At 53.9% G+C, this 18,152-nt stretch overlaps 1 protein-coding gene across 1 annotated transcript in view; it reads left to right on the forward strand.

The window, feature by feature from the left end:
- The first annotated feature begins 1,787 nt into the window (after positions 1-1,787).
- Positions 1,788-18,152, forward strand: part of LOC116938095 (uncharacterized) — a 41,057-nt gene continuing 24,692 nt past the window's right edge. The window contains exons 1-2 of the mRNA XM_076057095.1: positions 1,788-2,020; positions 12,667-12,811. Coding sequence (XP_075913210.1) covers positions 12,769-12,811 — 43 coding nt within the window. The 5' untranslated portion in view covers positions 1,788-2,020; positions 12,667-12,768. The remainder of the gene's footprint in view (positions 2,021-12,666; positions 12,812-18,152) is intronic.

Consider the following 18,152-nt stretch of genomic DNA (forward strand, 5'->3'; position numbering starts at 1 on the left):
CAACACTGTCAACCATAGACTCAACACTGCCACCCATAGACTCAACACTGCCCATAGACTCAACACTGTCACCCATAGACTCAACACTGTCACCCATAGACTCAACACTGCCACCCATAGACTCAACACTGTCACCCATAGACTCAACACTGCACCATAGACTCAACACTGTCAACCATAGACTCAACACTGCCACCCATAGACTCAACACTGTCACCCATAGACTCAACACTGCCCCATAGACTCAACACTGTCACCCATAGACTCAACACTGCCCCATAGACTCAACACTGTCACCCATAGACTCAACACTGCCCATAGACTCAACACTGTCACCCATAGACTCAACACTGCCACCCATAGACTCAACACTGTCACCCATAGACTCAACACTGCCACCCATAGACTCAACACTGCCACCCATAGACTCAACACTGCCCCGTACACTCAACACTGTCACCCTACACTCAACATTTTCACCCATAGACTCAACACTGCCACCCACAGACTCAACACTGTCACCCATAGACTCAACACTGTCCATAGGCTCAACACTGCCACCCATAGACTCAACACTGCCACCCACAGACTCAACACTGTCACCCATAGACTCAGCACTGCCCCATACACTCAACACTGCCCCATACACTCAACACTGCCCATAGACTTAACACTGCCACCCATAGACTCAACACTGCCACCGATAGACTCAACACTGTCACCCATAGACTCAACACTGCCACCCATAGACTCAACACTGTCACCCATAGACTCAGCACTGTCCATAGACTCAACACTGTCACCCATAGACTCAACACTGCCCCATAGACTCAACACTGTCACCCATAGACTCAACACTGCCCCATAGACTCAACACTGCCACCCATAGACTCAACACTGTCACCCATAGACTCAACACTGCCACCCATAGACTCAACACTGCCACCCATAGACTTAACACTGCCACCCATAGACTCAACACTGCCCATAGACTCAACACTGCCCATAGACTCAACACTGCCCCATAGACTCAACACTGTCACCCATAGACTCAACACTGCACCATAGACTCAACACTGTCAACCATAGACTCAACACTGCCACCCATAGACTCCACACTGCCCATAGTCTCAAAACTGTCACCCATAGACTCAACACTGTCACCCATAGACTCAACACTGCCCATAGACTCAACACTGCCCATAGACTCAACACTATCACCCATAGACTCAACACTGCCCATAGACTCAACACTGCCCATAGACTCAACACTGCCCATAGACTCAACACTGCCCATAGACTCAGCACTGCCACCCATAGACTCAACACTGCCACCCATACACTCAACACTGTCACCCATAGACTCAACACAACCCATAGACTCAACACTGCACCATAGACTCACACTGTCAGCCATAGACTCAACACTGCCCATAGACTCAACACTGCCACCCATAGACTCAACACTGTCAACCATAGACTCAACACTGCCACCCATAGACTCAACACTGCACCATAGACTCAACACTGCCCATAGACTCAACACTGCACCATAGACTCAACACTGCCACCCATAGACTCAACACTGCCACTCATAGTCTCAACACTGCCACCCATAGACTCAACACTGCCACCCATAGACTCAACACTGCCACTCATAGTCTCAACACTGTCACCCATAGACTCCAACACTGCCCATAGACTCAACACTGCCACTCATAGTCTCAACACTGCCACTCATAGTCTCAACACTGCCACCCATAGACTCAAACGCGTCACGCAATCTTCGTGACGCGTCCACCGATTTAATGATTTTTTTTTAAACGGGCGGAATCGACGCCGTCGTGGAATCGTCTCGCGCGCTTTTTTTAACGCGGAATCGACAGGGCGAGGTAATCGTTTCTCTGGTAAATCGGCGCCATCCACAGTCCGGGGCCTCCTCCTCCTGCTGCTGCTGCTGGGTCCTCGATCCCAGCTGCTGCTGTGGAGAGGCCCCGCGGAGCGCACCACTCGGGTGGAGGTAGGGGTGGTGGTGGTGGTGATGGTGGTGGTGGTGATGGTGGTGGTGGTGGGGGTGGTGGTGGGGGTGGTGGTGATGGTGGTGGTGATGGTGGTGGTGGTGGGGGTGGTGGTGGTGGTGATGGTGGTGATGGTGGTGATGATGATGGTGGTGGTGGTGATGGTGGTGGTGATGGTGGTGAGGGTGGTGGTGGTGATGGTGGTGGTGGTGGTGATGGTGGTGGTGGTGATGGTGGTGGTGGTGATGGTGGTGGTGATGGTGTTGGTGGTGGTGATGGTGGTGGTGGTGGTGATGGTGGTGGTGGTGATGGTGGTGGTGGTGAGGGTGGTGGTGGTGGTGTTGGTGATGGTGATGGTGGTGGGGGTGGTGGTGATGATGGTGGTGGTGGTGATGGTGGTGGTGGTGATGGTGGTGATGGTGGTGGTGGTGATGGTGGTGGTGGTGATGGTGGTGAGGGTGGTGGTGGTGATGGTGGTGGTGGTGATGGTGGTGAGGGTGGTGGTGGTGGTGGTGATGGTGGTGATGGTGGTGGTGATGGTGGTGGTGATGGTGGTGAGGGTGGTGGTGGTGGTGGTGATGGTGGTGATGGTGGTGGTGGTGATGGTGGTGGTGGTGATGGTGGTGGTGGTGGTGGTGATGGTGGTGAGGGTGGTGGTGGTGGTGGTGGTGATGGTGGTGGTGGTGATGGTGGTGGTGATGGTGGTGGTGGTGGTGATGGTGGTGGTGGTGATGGTGGTGGTGATGGTGGTGGTGGTGATGGTGGTGGTGATGGTAGTGGTGATGGTGGTGGTGGTGGTGAGGGTGGTGGTGGTGGTGAGGGTGGTGGTGGTGATGGTGGGGGTGGTGGTGATGGTGGTGGTGGTGATTGTGGTGGTGGTGATGGTGGTGGTGGTGATGGTGGTGGTGGTGAGGGTGGTGGTGGTGATGGTGGGGGTGGTGGTGATGGTGGTAGTGGTGGTGGTGGTGATGGTGGTGATGGTGGTGGTGATGGTGGTGGTGAGGGTGGTGGTGGTGGTGAGGGTGGTGGTGGTGGTGATGATGGTGGTGGTGGTGATGGTGGTGGTGATGGTGGTGGTGGTGATGGGGGTGGTGGTGAGGGTGATGGTGGTGGTGGTGATGGTGGTGGTGGTGGTGATGATGGTGGTGATGGTGGTGGTGGTGATGGTGGTGGTGATGGTGGTGAGGGTGGTGGTGGTGGTGATGATGGTGGTGGTGATGGTGGTGGTGGTGATGGTGGTGGTGAGGGTGGTGGTGGTGATGGTGGTGGTGGTGATGGTGGTGGTGGTGAGGGTGGTGGTGGGGGTGGTGGTGATGGTGGTGGTGGTGATGGTGGTGGTGGGGGTGGTGGTGGTGGTGGTGATGGTGGTGGTGATGGTGGTGGTGGTGATGGTGGTGGGGGTGGTGGTGATGATGGTGGTGGTGGTGATGGTGGTGGTGGTGATGGTGGTGATGGTGGTGGTGGTGATGGTGGTGGTGGTGATGGTGGTGAGGGTGGTGGTGGTGGTGGTGATGGTGGTGATGGTGGTGGTGGTGATGGTGGTGAGGGTGGTGGTGGTGGTGGTGATGGTGGTGGTGATGGTGGTGAGGGTGGTGGTGGTGAGGGTGGTGGTGGTGGTGGTGATGGTGGTGATGGTGATGGTGGTGATGGTGGTGGTGGTGATGGTGGTGGTGGTGGTGATGGTGGTGAGGGTGGTGGTGGTGGTGGTGGTGATGGTGGTGATGGTGGTGGTGGTGATGGTGGTGGTGATGGTGGTGGTGGTGGGGGTGGTGGTGGTGGTGGTGATGGTGGTGGTGGTGATGGTGGTGGTGGTGGTGGTGTGGTGGTGGTGGTGGTGGTGATGGTGATGGTGGTGGTGATGGTAGTGGTGATGGTGGTGGTGAGGGTGGTGGTGGTGGTGAGGGTGGTGGTGGTGATGGTGGGGGTGGTGGTGATGGTGGTGGTGGTGATTGTGGTGGTGGTGATGGTGGTGGTGGTGGTGGTGATGGTGGTGGTGGTGAGGGTGGTGGTGGTGATGGTGGGGGTGGTGGTGATGGTGGTAGTGGTGGTGGTGGTGATGGTGGTGGTGGTGAGGGTGGTGGTGGTGGTGAGGGTGGTGGTGGTGGTGATGATGGTGGTGGTGGTGGTGATGGTGGTGGTGGTGGTGATGGTGGTGGTGGTGATGGGGGTGGTGGTGAGGGTGATGGTGGTGGTGGTGATGGTGGTGGTGATGATGGTGGTGATGGTGGTGGTGGTGATGGTGGTGGTGGTGGTGATGGTGGTGAGGGTGGTGGTGGTGGTGGTGATGGTGGTGGTGGTGATGGTGGTGGTGATGGTAGTGGTGATGGTGGTGGTGGTGGTGAGGGTGGTGGTGGTGGTGAGGGTGGTGGTGGTGATGGTGGGGGTGGTGGTGATGGTGGTGGTGGTGATTGTGGTGGTGGTGATGGTGGTGGTGGTGATGGTGGTGGTGGTGAGGGTGGTGGTGGTGATGGTGGGGGTGGTGGTGATGGTGGTAGTGGTGGTGGTGGTGATGGTGGTGATGGTGGTGGTGATGGTGGTGGTGAGGGTGGTGGTGGTGGTGAGGGTGGTGGTGGTGGTGATGATGGTGGTGGTGGTGATGGTGGTGGTGATGGTGGTGGTGGTGATGGGGGTGGTGGTGAGGGTGATGGTGGTGGTGGTGATGGTGGTGGTGGTGGTGATGATGGTGGTGATGGTGGTGGTGGTGATGGTGGTGGTGATGGTGGTGAGGGTGGTGGTGGTGGTGATGATGGTGGTGGTGATGGTGGTGGTGGTGATGGTGGTGGTGAGGGTGGTGGTGGTGATGGTGGTGGTGGTGATGGTGGTGGTGGTGAGGGTGGTGGTGGGGGTGGTGGTGATGGTGGTGGTGGTGATGGTGGTGGTGGGGGTGGTGGTGGTGGTGGTGATGGTGGTGGTGATGGTGGTGGTGGTGATGGTGGTGGGGGTGGTGGGTGATGATGGTGGTGGTGGTGATGGTGGTGGTGGTGATGGTGGTGATGGTGGTGGTGGTGATGGTGGTGGTGGTGATGGTGGTGAGGGTGGTGGTGGTGATGGTGGTGATGGTGGTGGTGGTGATGGTGGTGAGGGTGGTGGTGGTGGTGGTGATGGTGGTGGTGATGGTGGTGAGGGTGGTGGTGGTGAGGGTGGTGGTGGTGGTGGTGATGGTGGTGATGGTGATGGTGGTGATGGTGGTGGTGGTGATGGTGGTGGTGGTGGTGATGGTGGTGAGGGTGGTGGTGGTGGTGGTGGTGATGGTGGTGATGGTGGTGGTGGTGATGGTGGTGGTGATGGTGGTGGTGGTGGGGGTGGTGGTGGTGGTGGTGATGGTGGTGGTGGTGATGGTGGTGGTGGTGGTGGTGATGGTGGTGGTGGTGATGGTGATGGTGGTGGTGATGGTAGTGGTGATGGTGGTGGTGAGGGTGGTGGTGGTGGTGAGGGTGGTGGTGGTGATGGTGGGGGTGGTGGTGATGGTGGTGGTGGTGATTGTGGTGGTGGTGATGGTGGTGGTGGTGGTGGTGATGGTGGTGGTGGTGAGGGTGGTGGTGGTGATGGTGGGGGTGGTGGTGATGGTGGTAGTGGTGGTGGTGGTGATGGTGGTGGTGGTGAGGGTGGTGGTGGTGGTGAGGGTGGTGGTGGTGGTGATGATGGTGGTGGTGGTGGTGATGGTGGTGGTGGTGGTGATGGTGGTGGTGGTGATGGGGGTGGTGGTGAGGGTGATGGTGGTGGTGGTGATGGTGGTGGTGATGATGGTGGTGATGGTGGTGGTGGTGATGGTGGTGGTGGTGGTGATGGTGGTGAGGGTGGTGGTGGTGGTGATGATGGTGGTGGTGGTGATGGTGGTGGTGGTGATGGTGGTGGTGAGGGTGGTGGTGGTGATGGTGGTGGTGGTGATGGTGGTGGTGGTGAGGGTGGTGGTGGGGGTGGTGGTGATGGTGGTGGTGGTGATGGTGGTGGTGGTGATGGTGGTGGTGATGGTGGTGGTGGTGATGGTGGTGGTGAGGGTGGTGGTGGGGGTGGTGGTGATGGTGGTGGTGGTGATGGTGGTGGTGGTGGTGATGGTGGTGGTGAGGGTGGTGGTGGGGGTGGTGGTGATGGTGGTGGTGGTGATGGTGGTGGTGGGGGTGGTGGTGGTGGTGGTGGTGGTGATGGTGATGGGGGTGGTGGTGGTGGTGATGGTGGTGGTGGTGGTGGTGATGGTGGTGAGGGTGGTGGTGGGGGTGGTGGTGGTGATGGTGGGGGTGATGGTGGTGGTGGTAGTGGTGATGGTGGTGGTGGTGGTGATGGTGGTGGTGGTGGGGGTGGTGGTGGTGATGGTGGTGGTGGTGGGGGTGGTGGTGGTGATGGTGGTGGTGGTGGTGATGGTGGTGGTGGTGGTGAGGGTGGTGGTGGTGGTGTTGGTGATGGTGATGGTGGTGGGGGTGGTGGTGGTGGTGGTGGTGATGGTGGTGGTGATGGTGGTGGTGGTGATGGTGGTGGGGGTGGTGGTGATGATGGTGGTGGTGGTGATGGTGGTGGTGGTGATGGTGGTGATGGTGGTGGTGGTGATGGTGGTGGTGGTGATGGTGGTGAGGGTGGTGGTGGTGGTGGTGATGGTGGTGATGGTGGTGGTGGTGATGGTGGTGAGGGTGGTGGTGGTGGTGGTGATGGTGGTGATGGTGGTGGTGATGGTGGTGAGGGTGGTGGTGGTGAGGGTGGTGGTGGTGGTGGTGATGGTGATGGTGGTGATGGTGGTGATGGTGGTGGTGGTGGTGGTGATGGTGGTGAGGGTGGTGGTGGTGGTGGTGATGGTGGTGATGGTGGTGGTGGTGATGGTGGTGGTGATGGTGGTGGTGGTGGGGTGGTGGTGGTGGTGATGGTGGTGGTGGTGATGGTGGTGGTGGTGGTGATGGTGGTGGTGGTGATGGTGATGGTGGTGGTGATGGTAGTGGTGATGGTGGTGGTGAGGGTGGTGGTGGTGGTGAGGGTGGTGGTGGTGATGGTGGGGTGGTGGTGATGGTGGTGGTGGTGATTGTGGTGGTGATTGTGGTGGTGGTGATGGTGGTGGTGGTGGTGGTGATGGTGGTGGTGGTGAGGGTGGTGGTGGTGATGGTGGGGGTGGTGGTGATGGTGGTAGTGGTGGTGGTGGTGATGGTGGTGGTGATGGTGGTGGTGAGGGTGGTGGTGGTGGTGAGGGTGGTGGTGGTGGTGATGATGGTGGTGGTGGTGGTGATGGTGGTGGTGGTGGTGATGGTGGTGGTGGTGATGGGGGTGGTGGTGAGGGTGATGGTGGTGGTGGTGATGGTGGTGGTGATGATGGTGGTGATGGTGGTGGTGGTGATGGTGGTGGTGGTGGTGATGGTGGTGAGCGTGGTGGTGGTGGTGATGATGGTGGTGGTGGTGATGGTGGTGGTGGTGATGGTGGTGGTGAGGGTGGTGGTGGTGATGGTGGTGGTGGTGATGGTGGTGGTGGTGAGGGTGGTGGTGGGGGTGGTGGTGATGGTGGTGGTGGTGATGGTGGTGGTGGGAGTGGTGGTGGTGGTGGTGATGGTGGTGGTGATGGTGGTGGTGGTGATGGTGGTGGTGAGGGTGGTGGTGGGGGTGGTGGTGATGGTGGTGGTGGTGATGGTGGTGGTGGTGGTGATGGTGGTGGTGAGGGTGGTGGTGGGGGTGGTGGTGATGGTGGTGGTGGTGATGGTGGTGGTGGGGGTGGTGGTGGTGGTGATGGTGATGGGGGTGGTGGTGTGGTGATGGTGGTGGTGGTGGTGGTGATGGTGGTGAGGGTGGTGGTGGGGGTGGTGGTGGTGATGGTGGGGGTGATGGTGGTGGTGGTAGTGGTGATGGTGGTGGTGATGGTGGTGGTGGTGGGGGTGGTGGTGGTGATGGTGGTGGTGGTGGGGGTGGTGGGTGGTGGTGGTGATGGTGGCGGTGGTGGTGGTGATGGTGGTGGTGGTGATGGTGGTGATGGTGGTGGTGGTGGGGGTGGTGGTGGTGGTGATGGTGGTGATGGTGGTGGTGGTGGTGATGGTGGTAGTGGTGATGGTGGTGATGGTGGTGGTGATGGTGGTGGTGGTGGGGGTGGTGATGGTGGTGGTGGTGATGGTGGTGGTGATGGTGGTGGTGGTGATGGTGGTGGTGATGGTGGTGGTGGTGATGGTGGTGGTGGTGGTGATGGTGGAGGTGGTGATGGTGGTGGTGGGGGTGGTGATGGTGGTGGTGGGGGTGGTGATGGTGGTGATGATGGTGGTGATGGTGGTGGTGATGGTGGTGGTGATGGTGGTGGTGGTGATGGTGGTGGTGGTGGTGGGGGTGGTGATGGGGGTGGTGGTGGTGGGGGTGGTGGTGGTGGTGGTGATGGTGGTGGTGATGGTGGTGGTGGTGATGGTGGTGGTGGGGGTGGTGATGGTGGTGGTGGTGGTGGGGGTGGTGATGGTGGTGATGGTGGTGGTGGTGATGGTGCTGATGGTGGTGATGGTGGTGGTGGTGGGGGTGGTGGTGATGGTGGTGGTGGTGGTGATGGTGGTGGTGGGGGTGGTGATGGGGGTGGTGGTGGTGGTGATGGTGGTGGTGGTGATGGTGGTGGTGATGGTGGTGGTGGTGATGATGGTGGTGATGGTGGTGGTGGTGATGGTGGTGGTGGTGATGGTGGTGGTGGTGATGGTGGTGGTGGGGGTGGTGATGGTGGTGGTGGTGGTGATGATGGTGGTGATGGTGGTGGTGGTGATGGTGGTGATGGTGGTGGTGGTGATGGTGGTGGTGGGGGTGGTGATGGTGGTGGTGGTGGTGATGGTGGTGGTGGGGGTGGTGGTGGTGGTGGTGGTGATGGTGGTGGTGGTGATGGTGGTGGTGGTGGTAGGGGTGGTGGTGGTGGTGGTGATGATGGTGGTGGTGGTGGTGATGGTGGTGGTTAGTGATGGTGGTGGTGGTGGTGATGGTGGTGGTGGGGGTGGTGATGGGGGTGGTGGTGGTGATGGTGGTGATGGTGGAGGTGGTGATGGTGGTGATGGTGGTGGGGGTGGTGGTGGTGGTGATGGTGGTGATGGTGGTGGTGGTGATGGTGGTGGTGATGGTGGTGGTGGTGGTGGTGATGGTGGTGGTGGTGGTGATGGTGGGGGTGGTGGTGGTGATGGTGGTGGTGGGGGTGGTGATGGTGGTGATGGTGGTGGTGGTGATGGTGGTGATGGTGGTGGTGGTGATGGTGGTGGTGGTGGTGATGGTGGGGGTGGTGGTGGTGATGGTGGTGGTGGGGGTGTGGTGATGGTGGTGATGGTGGTGATGGTGGTGGTGGTGATGGTGGTGGTGATGGTGGTGGTGGTGATGGTGGTGGTGGTGGTGATGGTGGGGGTGGTGGTGGTGATGGTGGTGGTGGGGGTGGTGGTGATGGTGGTGGTGATGGTGATGGTGGTGATGGTGGTGGTGGTGATGGTGGTGATGGTGGTGGTGGTGATGGTGGTGGTGGTGGGGGTGGTGATGGTGGTGGGGGTGCTGATGGTGGTGGTGATGGTGGTTTTGTGGGTGGTGATGGTGGTGGTGATGGTGGTGGTAGGGGTGGTGGTGGTGATGGTGGTGGTGATGGTGGTGGTGGTGGAGGTGGTGGTGATGGTGGTGGGGGTGGTGGTGGTGATGGTGGTGATGGTGGTGGTGGTGATGGTGGTGGTGATGGTGGTGGTGGGGGTGGTGGTGGTGATGGTGGTGATGGGGGTGGTGGTGAGGGTGATGGTGGTGGTGGGGGTGGTGGTGGTGGTGGTGATGGTGGTGGTGGTGAATGGTAGTGGATGGTGGTGATGGTGAATGGTAGTGGATGGTGGTGATGGTGAATGGTAGTGGATGGTGGTGATGGTGAATGGTAGTGAATGGGGGTGATGGTAAATGGTGGTGATGGTGAATGATAGTGAATGGTGGTGATGATGAATGGTAGTGAATGGTGGTGATGGTGAATGGTAGTGGATGATGGTGATGGTGAATGGTAGTGGATGGTGGTGATGGTGAATGTTAGTAGATGGTGGTGAATGGTGGTGATGGTGAATGATAGTGAATGGTGGTGATGGTGAATGGTAGTGAATGGTGGTGATGGTGAATTGTAGTGAATGTTGGTGATGGTGAATGGTAGTGAATGGTGGTGAATGGTGGTGATGGTGAATGGTAGTGGATGATGGTGATGGTGAATGTTAGTGAATGGTGTTTGTGGTAGTGATAGTGAATGGTAGTGGATGGTGGTGATGGTGGTGATGGTGAATGATAGTGGATGGTGGTGATGGTGAATGATAGTGAATGGTTTTTAATGATGGTGATGGTGAATGGTAGTGGATGGTGGTGATGGTGGTGATGGTGAATGGTAGTGAATGGTGGTAATGATGGTGATGGTGAATGGTGGTGATGGTGAATTGGTAGTGAATGATAGTGGATGGTGGTGATGGTGAATGGTAGTGATGGTGGTGATGGTGAATGGTGGTGGATGGTGGTGATGGTGAATGATAGTGAATGGTGGTGATGGTGAATGGTGGTGGTGAATGGTAGTGGATGATGGTGAATGGTGGTGATGGTGAATGGTAGTGAATGGTGGTGATGGTGAATGGTAGTGGATGGTGGTGATGGTGAATGGTAGTGGATGGTAGTGAATGGTGGTGGTTATGGTGGTGATGGTGGTGATGGTGAATGATAGTGGATGTTGGTGATGGTGGTGATGGTGAATGGTAGTGAATGATAGTGGTGATGGTGGCGATGGTGAATGATAGTGAATGGTGGTGATGGTGAATGGTAGTGGATGGTGGTGATGGTGAATGATAGTGAATGGTTTTTAATGGTGGTGATGGTGAATGGTAGTGGATTGGGGTTATGGTGGTGATGGTGAATGGTAGTGGATGGTGGTGATGGTGAATGATAGTGAATGGTTTTTAATGGTGGTGATGGTGAATGGTAGTGGATGGTGGTGATGGTGGTGATGGTGAATGGTAGTGAATGGTGGTAATGATGGTGATGGTGAATGGTGGTGATGGTGAATTGGTAGTTAATGATAGTGGATGGTGGTGATGGTGAATGGTAGTGATGGTGGTGATGGTGAATGGTGGTGGATGGTGGTGATGGTGAATGATAGTGAATGGTGGTGATGGTGAATGATAGTGGATGGTGGTGATGGTGATTGATAGTGAATGGTGGTGATGGTGAATGGTGGTGGTGAATGGTAGTGGATGATGGTGAATGGTGGTGATGGTGAATGGTAGTGAATGGTGGTGATGGTGAATGGTGGTGGATGGTGGTGATGGTGAATGATAGTGAATGGTGGTGATGGTGAATGATAGTGGATGGTGGTGATGGTGATTGATAGTGAATGATAGTGAATGGTGGTGATGGTGAATGGTGGTGGTGAATGGTGGTGATGGTGAATGGTAGTGAATGGTAGTGGATGGTGGTAATGGTGAAGTGTAGTGGATGGTGGTGATGGTGAACTATAGTGGATGATGGTGATGGTGAATGATAGTGAATGGTAGTGAATGGTGGTGATGGTGAATGGTAGTGGATGGTAGTGAATGGTGGTGGTTATGGTGGTGATGGTGGTGATGGTGAATGATAGTGAATGGTGGTGATGGTGAATGGTAGTGAATGATGGTGAATGATAGTGGATGGTGGTGGTGGTGGTGATGGTGGCGATGGTGAATGATAGTGAATGGTGGTGATGGTGGTGATGGTGGTGATGGTAGTGAATGGTGGTGATGGTGAATGATAGTGAATGGTTTTTAATGGTGGTGATGGTGAATGGTAGTGGATGGTGGTGATGGTGAATGGTAGTGAATGGTGGTAATGATGGTGATGGTGAATGGTGGTGATGGTGAATTGGTAGTGAATGATAGTGGATGGTGGTGATGGTGAATGGTAGTGATGGTGGTGATGATGGTGATGGTGAATGGTAGTGAATGATAGTGGTGATGGTGGCGATGGTGAATGATAGTGGATGATGGTGATGGTGGTGGTGATGGTGGTGATGATGGTGATGGTGAATGGTTGTGAATGATAGTGAATGATGTGAATGATAGTGGATGGTGGTGAATGGTAGTGAATGGTAGTGAATGATGGGGGTGATGATGGTGACGATGGTGAATGATAGTGGATGATAGTGATGATGGTGAATGATGGTGGCGATGGTGTTGATGATGGTGATGGTGAATGGTAGTGAATGATAGTGGTGATGGTGGCGATGGTGAATGATAGTGGATGATAGTGATGATGGTGAATGATGGTGGCGATGGTGGTGATGATGGTGATGGTGAATGGTAGTGAATGATAGTGATAGTGAATGATGGTGAATGATGGTGGTGATGATGGTGGTGATGGTGAATGGTAGTGAATGGTGGTGATGGTGGTGATGATGGTGGTGATGGTGAATGGTAGTGAATGATAGTGGATGATGGTGGATGATGGTGATGGTGGTGGTGATGGTGGTGATGATGGTGATGGTGAATGGTAGTGAATGATAGTGATGATGGTGGTGATGGTGAATGATAGTGGATGATAGTGATGATGATGGTGATGGTGAATGATAGTGAATGATAGTGATGATGGTGAATGATGGTGGCGATGGTGGTGACGTTCACGTGGAATTTCCGGCATGGTCACCCCCAGTTTCACCCCTCCCCCCCCTCTCCTCCATCACCCCTCCCCCCGGCCCCTCCCCCTCCAGGCTCCACCTCGTCCGTCTGCGTCGGGTCGTCGCGTGAAGAGGAGGAGCAGGAGGAGGAGGAGGAGGTGGAGGAGTCTCCATCATCACCCCTGGAGTCGTGAGATGTCTCACAGAGGAGACGCTCGGAGCGGAGACACAGCTAGGGGTGAGGACTTCATAGACTCAGCACTGTCACCATAGACTCAGCACTGTCATATACTCAGCACTGTCACCATAGACTCAGCACTGTCATAGACTCAGCACTGTCATAGACTCAGCACTGTCATAGACTCAGCACTGTCATAGACTCAGCACTGTCACCATAGACTCAGCACTGTCATAGACTCAGCACTGTCATAGACTCAGCACTGTCATAGACTCAGCACTGTCATAGACTCAGCACTGTCACCATAGACTCAGCACTGTCATAGACTCAGCACTGTCATAGACTCAGCACTGTCATAGACTCAGCACTGTCATAGACTCAGCACTGTCACCCATAGACTCAGCACTGTCATAGACTCAGCACTGTCATAGACTCAGCACTGTCATAGACTCAGCACTGTCACCATAGACTCAGCACTGTCATAGACTCAGCACTGTCATAGACTCAGCACTGTCATAGACTCAGCACTGTCATAGACTCAGCACTGTCATAGACTCAGCACTGTCATAGACTCAGCACTGCCATAGACTCAGCACTGTCATAGACTCAGCACTGTCACCATAGACTCAGCACTGTCATAGACTCAGCACTGTCATAGACTCAGCACTGTCATAGACTCAGCACTGTCATAGACTCAGCACTGTCATAGACTCAGCACTGTCATAGACTCAGCACTGTCACCATAGACTCAGCACTGTCATAGACTCGGCACTGTCATAGACTCAGCACTGTCATAGACTCAGCACTGCCATAGACTCAACACTGTCATAGACTCAGCACTGCCATAGACTCAACACTGTCATAGACTCAGCACTGTCATAGACTCAGCACTGCCACTATAGACTCAGCACTGTCATAGACTCAGCACTGTCATAGACTCAGCACTGCCATAGACTCAGCACTGTCATAGACTCAGCACTGTCATAGACTCAGCACTGTCATAGACTCAGCACTGTCATAGACTCAGCACTGTCATAGACTCAGCACTTTCATAGACTCAGCACTGTCACCATAGACTCAGCACTGTCATAGACTCAGCACTGTCATAGACTCAGCACTGTCATAGACTCAGCACTGTCATAGACTCAGCACTGTCATAGACTCAGCACTGTCATAGACTCAGCACTGTCATAGACTCAGCACTGTCACCATAGACTCAGCACTGTCATAGACTCAGCACTGTCATAGACTCAGCACTGTCATAGACTCAGCACTGTCACCATAGACTCAGCACTGTCATAGACTCAGCACTGTCATAGACTCAGCACTGTCATAGACTCAACACTGTCATAGACTCGGCACTGTCACCATAGACTCAGCACTGTCATAGACTCAGCACTGTCATAAACTCAGCACTGTCATAGACTCAGCACTGTCATAGACTCAGCACTGTCACAGACTCAGCACTGTCATAGACTCAGCACTGTCATAGACTCAGCACTGTCACCATAGACTCAGCACTGCCATAGACTCAGCACTGTCATAGACTCAGCACTGTCATAGACTCAGCACTGTCATAGACTCAGCACTGTCATAGACTCAGCACTGTCATAGACTCAGCACTGTCACCATAGACTCAGCACTGTCATAGACTCAGCACTGTCATAGACTCAGCACTGTCATAGACTCAGCACTGTCATAGACTCAGCACTGTCATAGAGTCACTGTCATAGACTCAGCACTGTCATAGACTCAGCACTGTCATAGACTCAGCACTGCCATAGACTCAACACTGTCATAGACTCAGCACTGTCACCATAGACTCAGCACTGTCATAGACTCAGCACTGTCATAGACTCAGCACTGTCATAGACTCAGCACTGTCATAGACTCAGCACTGTCACCCATAGACTCAGCACTGTCATAGACTCAGCACTGTCATAGACTCAGCACTGTCATAGACTCAGCACTGTCACCATAGACTCAGCACTGTCATAGACTCAGCACTGTCATAGACTCAGCACTGCCATAGACTCAGCACTGTCATAGACTCAGCACTGTCATAGACTCAGCACGGTCATAGACTCAGCACTGTCATAGACTCAGCACTGCCATAGACTCAGCACTGTCATAGACTCAGCACTGTCACCATAGACTCAGCACTGTCATAGACTCAGCACTGTCATAGACTCAGCACTGTCATAGACTCAGCACTGTCATAGACTCAGCACTGTCATAGACTCAGCACTGTCATAGACTCAGCACTGTCATAGACTCAGCACTGTCACCATAGACTCAGCACTGTCATAGACTCAGCACTGTCATAGACTCAGCACTGTCATAGACTCAGCACTGCCATAGACTCAACACTGTCATAGACTCAGCACTGCCATAGACTCAACACTGTCATAGACTCAGCACTGTCATAGACTCAGCACTGCCACTATAGACTCAGCACTGTCATAGACTCAGCACTGTCATAGACTCAGCACTGTCATAGACTCAGCACTGCCATAGACTCAGCACTGTCATAGACTCAGCACTGTCATAGACTCAGCACTGTCATAGACTCAGCACTGTCATAGACTCAGCACTGTCATAGACTCAGCACTTTCATAGACTCAGCACTGTCACCATAGACTCAGCACTGTCATAGACTCAGCACTGTCATAGACTCAGCACTGTCACCATAGACTCAGCACTGTCATAGACTCAGCACTGTCATAGACTCAGCACTGTCATAGACTCAGCACTGTCACCATAGACTCAGCACTGTCATAGACTCAGCACTGTCATAGACTCAGCACTGTCATAGACTCAGCACTGTCACCATAGACTCAGCACTGTCATAGACTCAGCACTGTCATAGACTCAGCACTGTCATAGACTCAACACTGTCATAGACTCGGCACTGTCACCATAGACTCAGCACTGTCATAGACTCAGCACTGTCATAAACTCAGCACTGTCATAGACTCAGCACTGTCATAGACTCAGCACTGTCACAGACTCAGCACTGTCATAGACTCAGCACTGTCATAGACTCAGCACTGTCACCATAGACTCAGCACTGCCATAGACTCAGCACTGTCATAGACTCAGCACTGTCATAGACTCAGCACTGTCATAGACTCAGCACTGTCATAGACTCAGCACTGTCATAGACTCAGCACTGTCACCATAGACTCAGCACTGTCATAGACTCAGCACTGTCATAGACTCAGCACTGTCATAGACTCAGCACTGTCATAGACTCAGCACTGTCATAGAGTCACTGTCATAGACTCAGCACTGTCATAGACTCAGCACTGTCATAGACTCAGCACTGCCATAGACTCAACACTGTCATAGACTCAGCACTGTCACCATAGACTCAGCACTGTCATAGACTCAGCACTGTCATAGACTCAGCACTGTCATAGACTCAGCACTGTCATAGACTCAGCACTGTCACCCATAGACTCAGCACTGTCATAGACTCAGCACTGTCATAGACTCAGCACTGTCATAGACTCAGCACTGTCACCATAGACTCAGCACTGTCATAGACTCAGCACTGTCATAGACTCAGCACTGCCATAGACTCAGCACTGTCATAGACTCAGCACTGTCATAGACTCAGCACGGTCATAGACTCAGCACTGTCATAGACTCAGCACTGCCATAGACTCAGCACTGTCATAGACTCAGCACTGTCACCATAGACTCAGCACTGTCATAGACTCAGCACTGTCATAGACTCAGCACTGTCATAGACTCAGCACTGTCATAGACTCAGCACTGTCATAGACTCAGCACTGTCATAGACTCAGCACTGTCATAGACTCAGCACTGTCACCATAGACTCAGCACTGTCATAGACTCAGCACTGTCATAGACTCAGCACTGTCATAGACTCAGCACTGCCATAGACTCAACACTGTCATAGACTCAGCACTGCCATAGACTCAACACTGTCATAGACTCAGCACTGTCATAGACTCAGCACTGCCACTATAGACTCAGCACTGTCATAGACTCAGCACTGTCATAGACTCAGCACTGTCATAGACTCAGCACTGCCATAGACTCAGCACTGTCATAGACTCAGCACTGTCATAGACTCAGCACTGTCATAGACTCAGCACTGTCATAGACTCAGCACTGTCATAGACTCAGCACTTTCATAGACTCAGCACTGTCACCATAGACTCAGCACTGTCATAGACTCAGCACTGTCATAGACTCAGCACTGTCACCATAGACTCAGCACTGTCATAGACTCAGCACTGTCATAGACTCAGCACTGTCATAGACTCAGCACTGTCATAGACTCAGCACTGGCATAGACTCAGCACTGTCATAGACTCAGCACTGTCATAGACTCAGCACTGTCATAGACTCAGCACTGTCACCATAGACTCAGCACTGTCATAGACTCAGCACTGTCATAGACTCAGCACTGTCATAGACTCAGCACTGTCATAGACTCAGCACTGTTATAGACTCAGCACTGTCACCATAGACTCAGCACTGTCATAGACTCAGCACTGTCATAGACTCAGCACTGTCATAGACTCAGCACTGTCATAGACTCAACACTGTCATAGACTCAGCACTGTCACCATAGACTCAGCACTGTCATAGACTCAGCACTGTCATAGACTCAGCACTGTCATAGACTCAGCACTGTCACAGACTCAGCACTGTCATAGACTCAGCACTGTCATAGACTCAGCACTGTCACCATAGACTCAGCACTGCCATAGACTCAGCACTGTCATAGACTCAGCACTGTCATAGACTCAGCACTATCATAGACTCAGCACTGTCATAGATTCAGCACTGTCATAGACTCAGCACTGTCACCATAGACTCAGCACTGTCATAGACTCAGCACTGTCATAGACTCAGCACTGTCATAGACTCAGCACTGTCATAGAGTCACTGTCATAGACTCAGCACTGTCATAGACTCAGCACTGTCATAGACTCAGCACTGCCATAGACTCAACACTGTCATAGACTCAGCACTGTCACCATAGACTCAGCACTGTCATAGACTCAGCACTGTCATAGACTCAGCACTGTCATAGACTCAGCACTGTCACCATAGACTCAGCACTGTCATAGACTCAGCACTGTCATAGACTCAGCACTGTCATAGACTCAGCACTGCCATAGACTCAGCACTGTCATAGACTCAGCACTGTCATAGACTGAGCACTGTCATAGACTCAGCACTGTCATAGACTCAGCACTGTCATAGACTCAGCACTGTCATAGACTCAGCACTGTCATAGACTCAGCACTGCCATAGACTCAACACTGTCATAGACTCAGCACTGTCATAGACTCAGCACTGTCACCATAGACTCAGCACTGCCATAGACTCAGCACTGTCATAGACTCAGCACTGTCAT

Source organism: Petromyzon marinus, chromosome 79, assembly GCF_048934315.1.
Source record: "Petromyzon marinus isolate PM22_M1 ecotype Great Lakes invasive population chromosome 79, UKy_Petmar_22M1.pri1.0, whole genome shotgun sequence".
In the NCBI taxonomy this organism is placed as follows: Eukaryota; Metazoa; Chordata; class Hyperoartia; order Petromyzontiformes; family Petromyzontidae; genus Petromyzon; species Petromyzon marinus.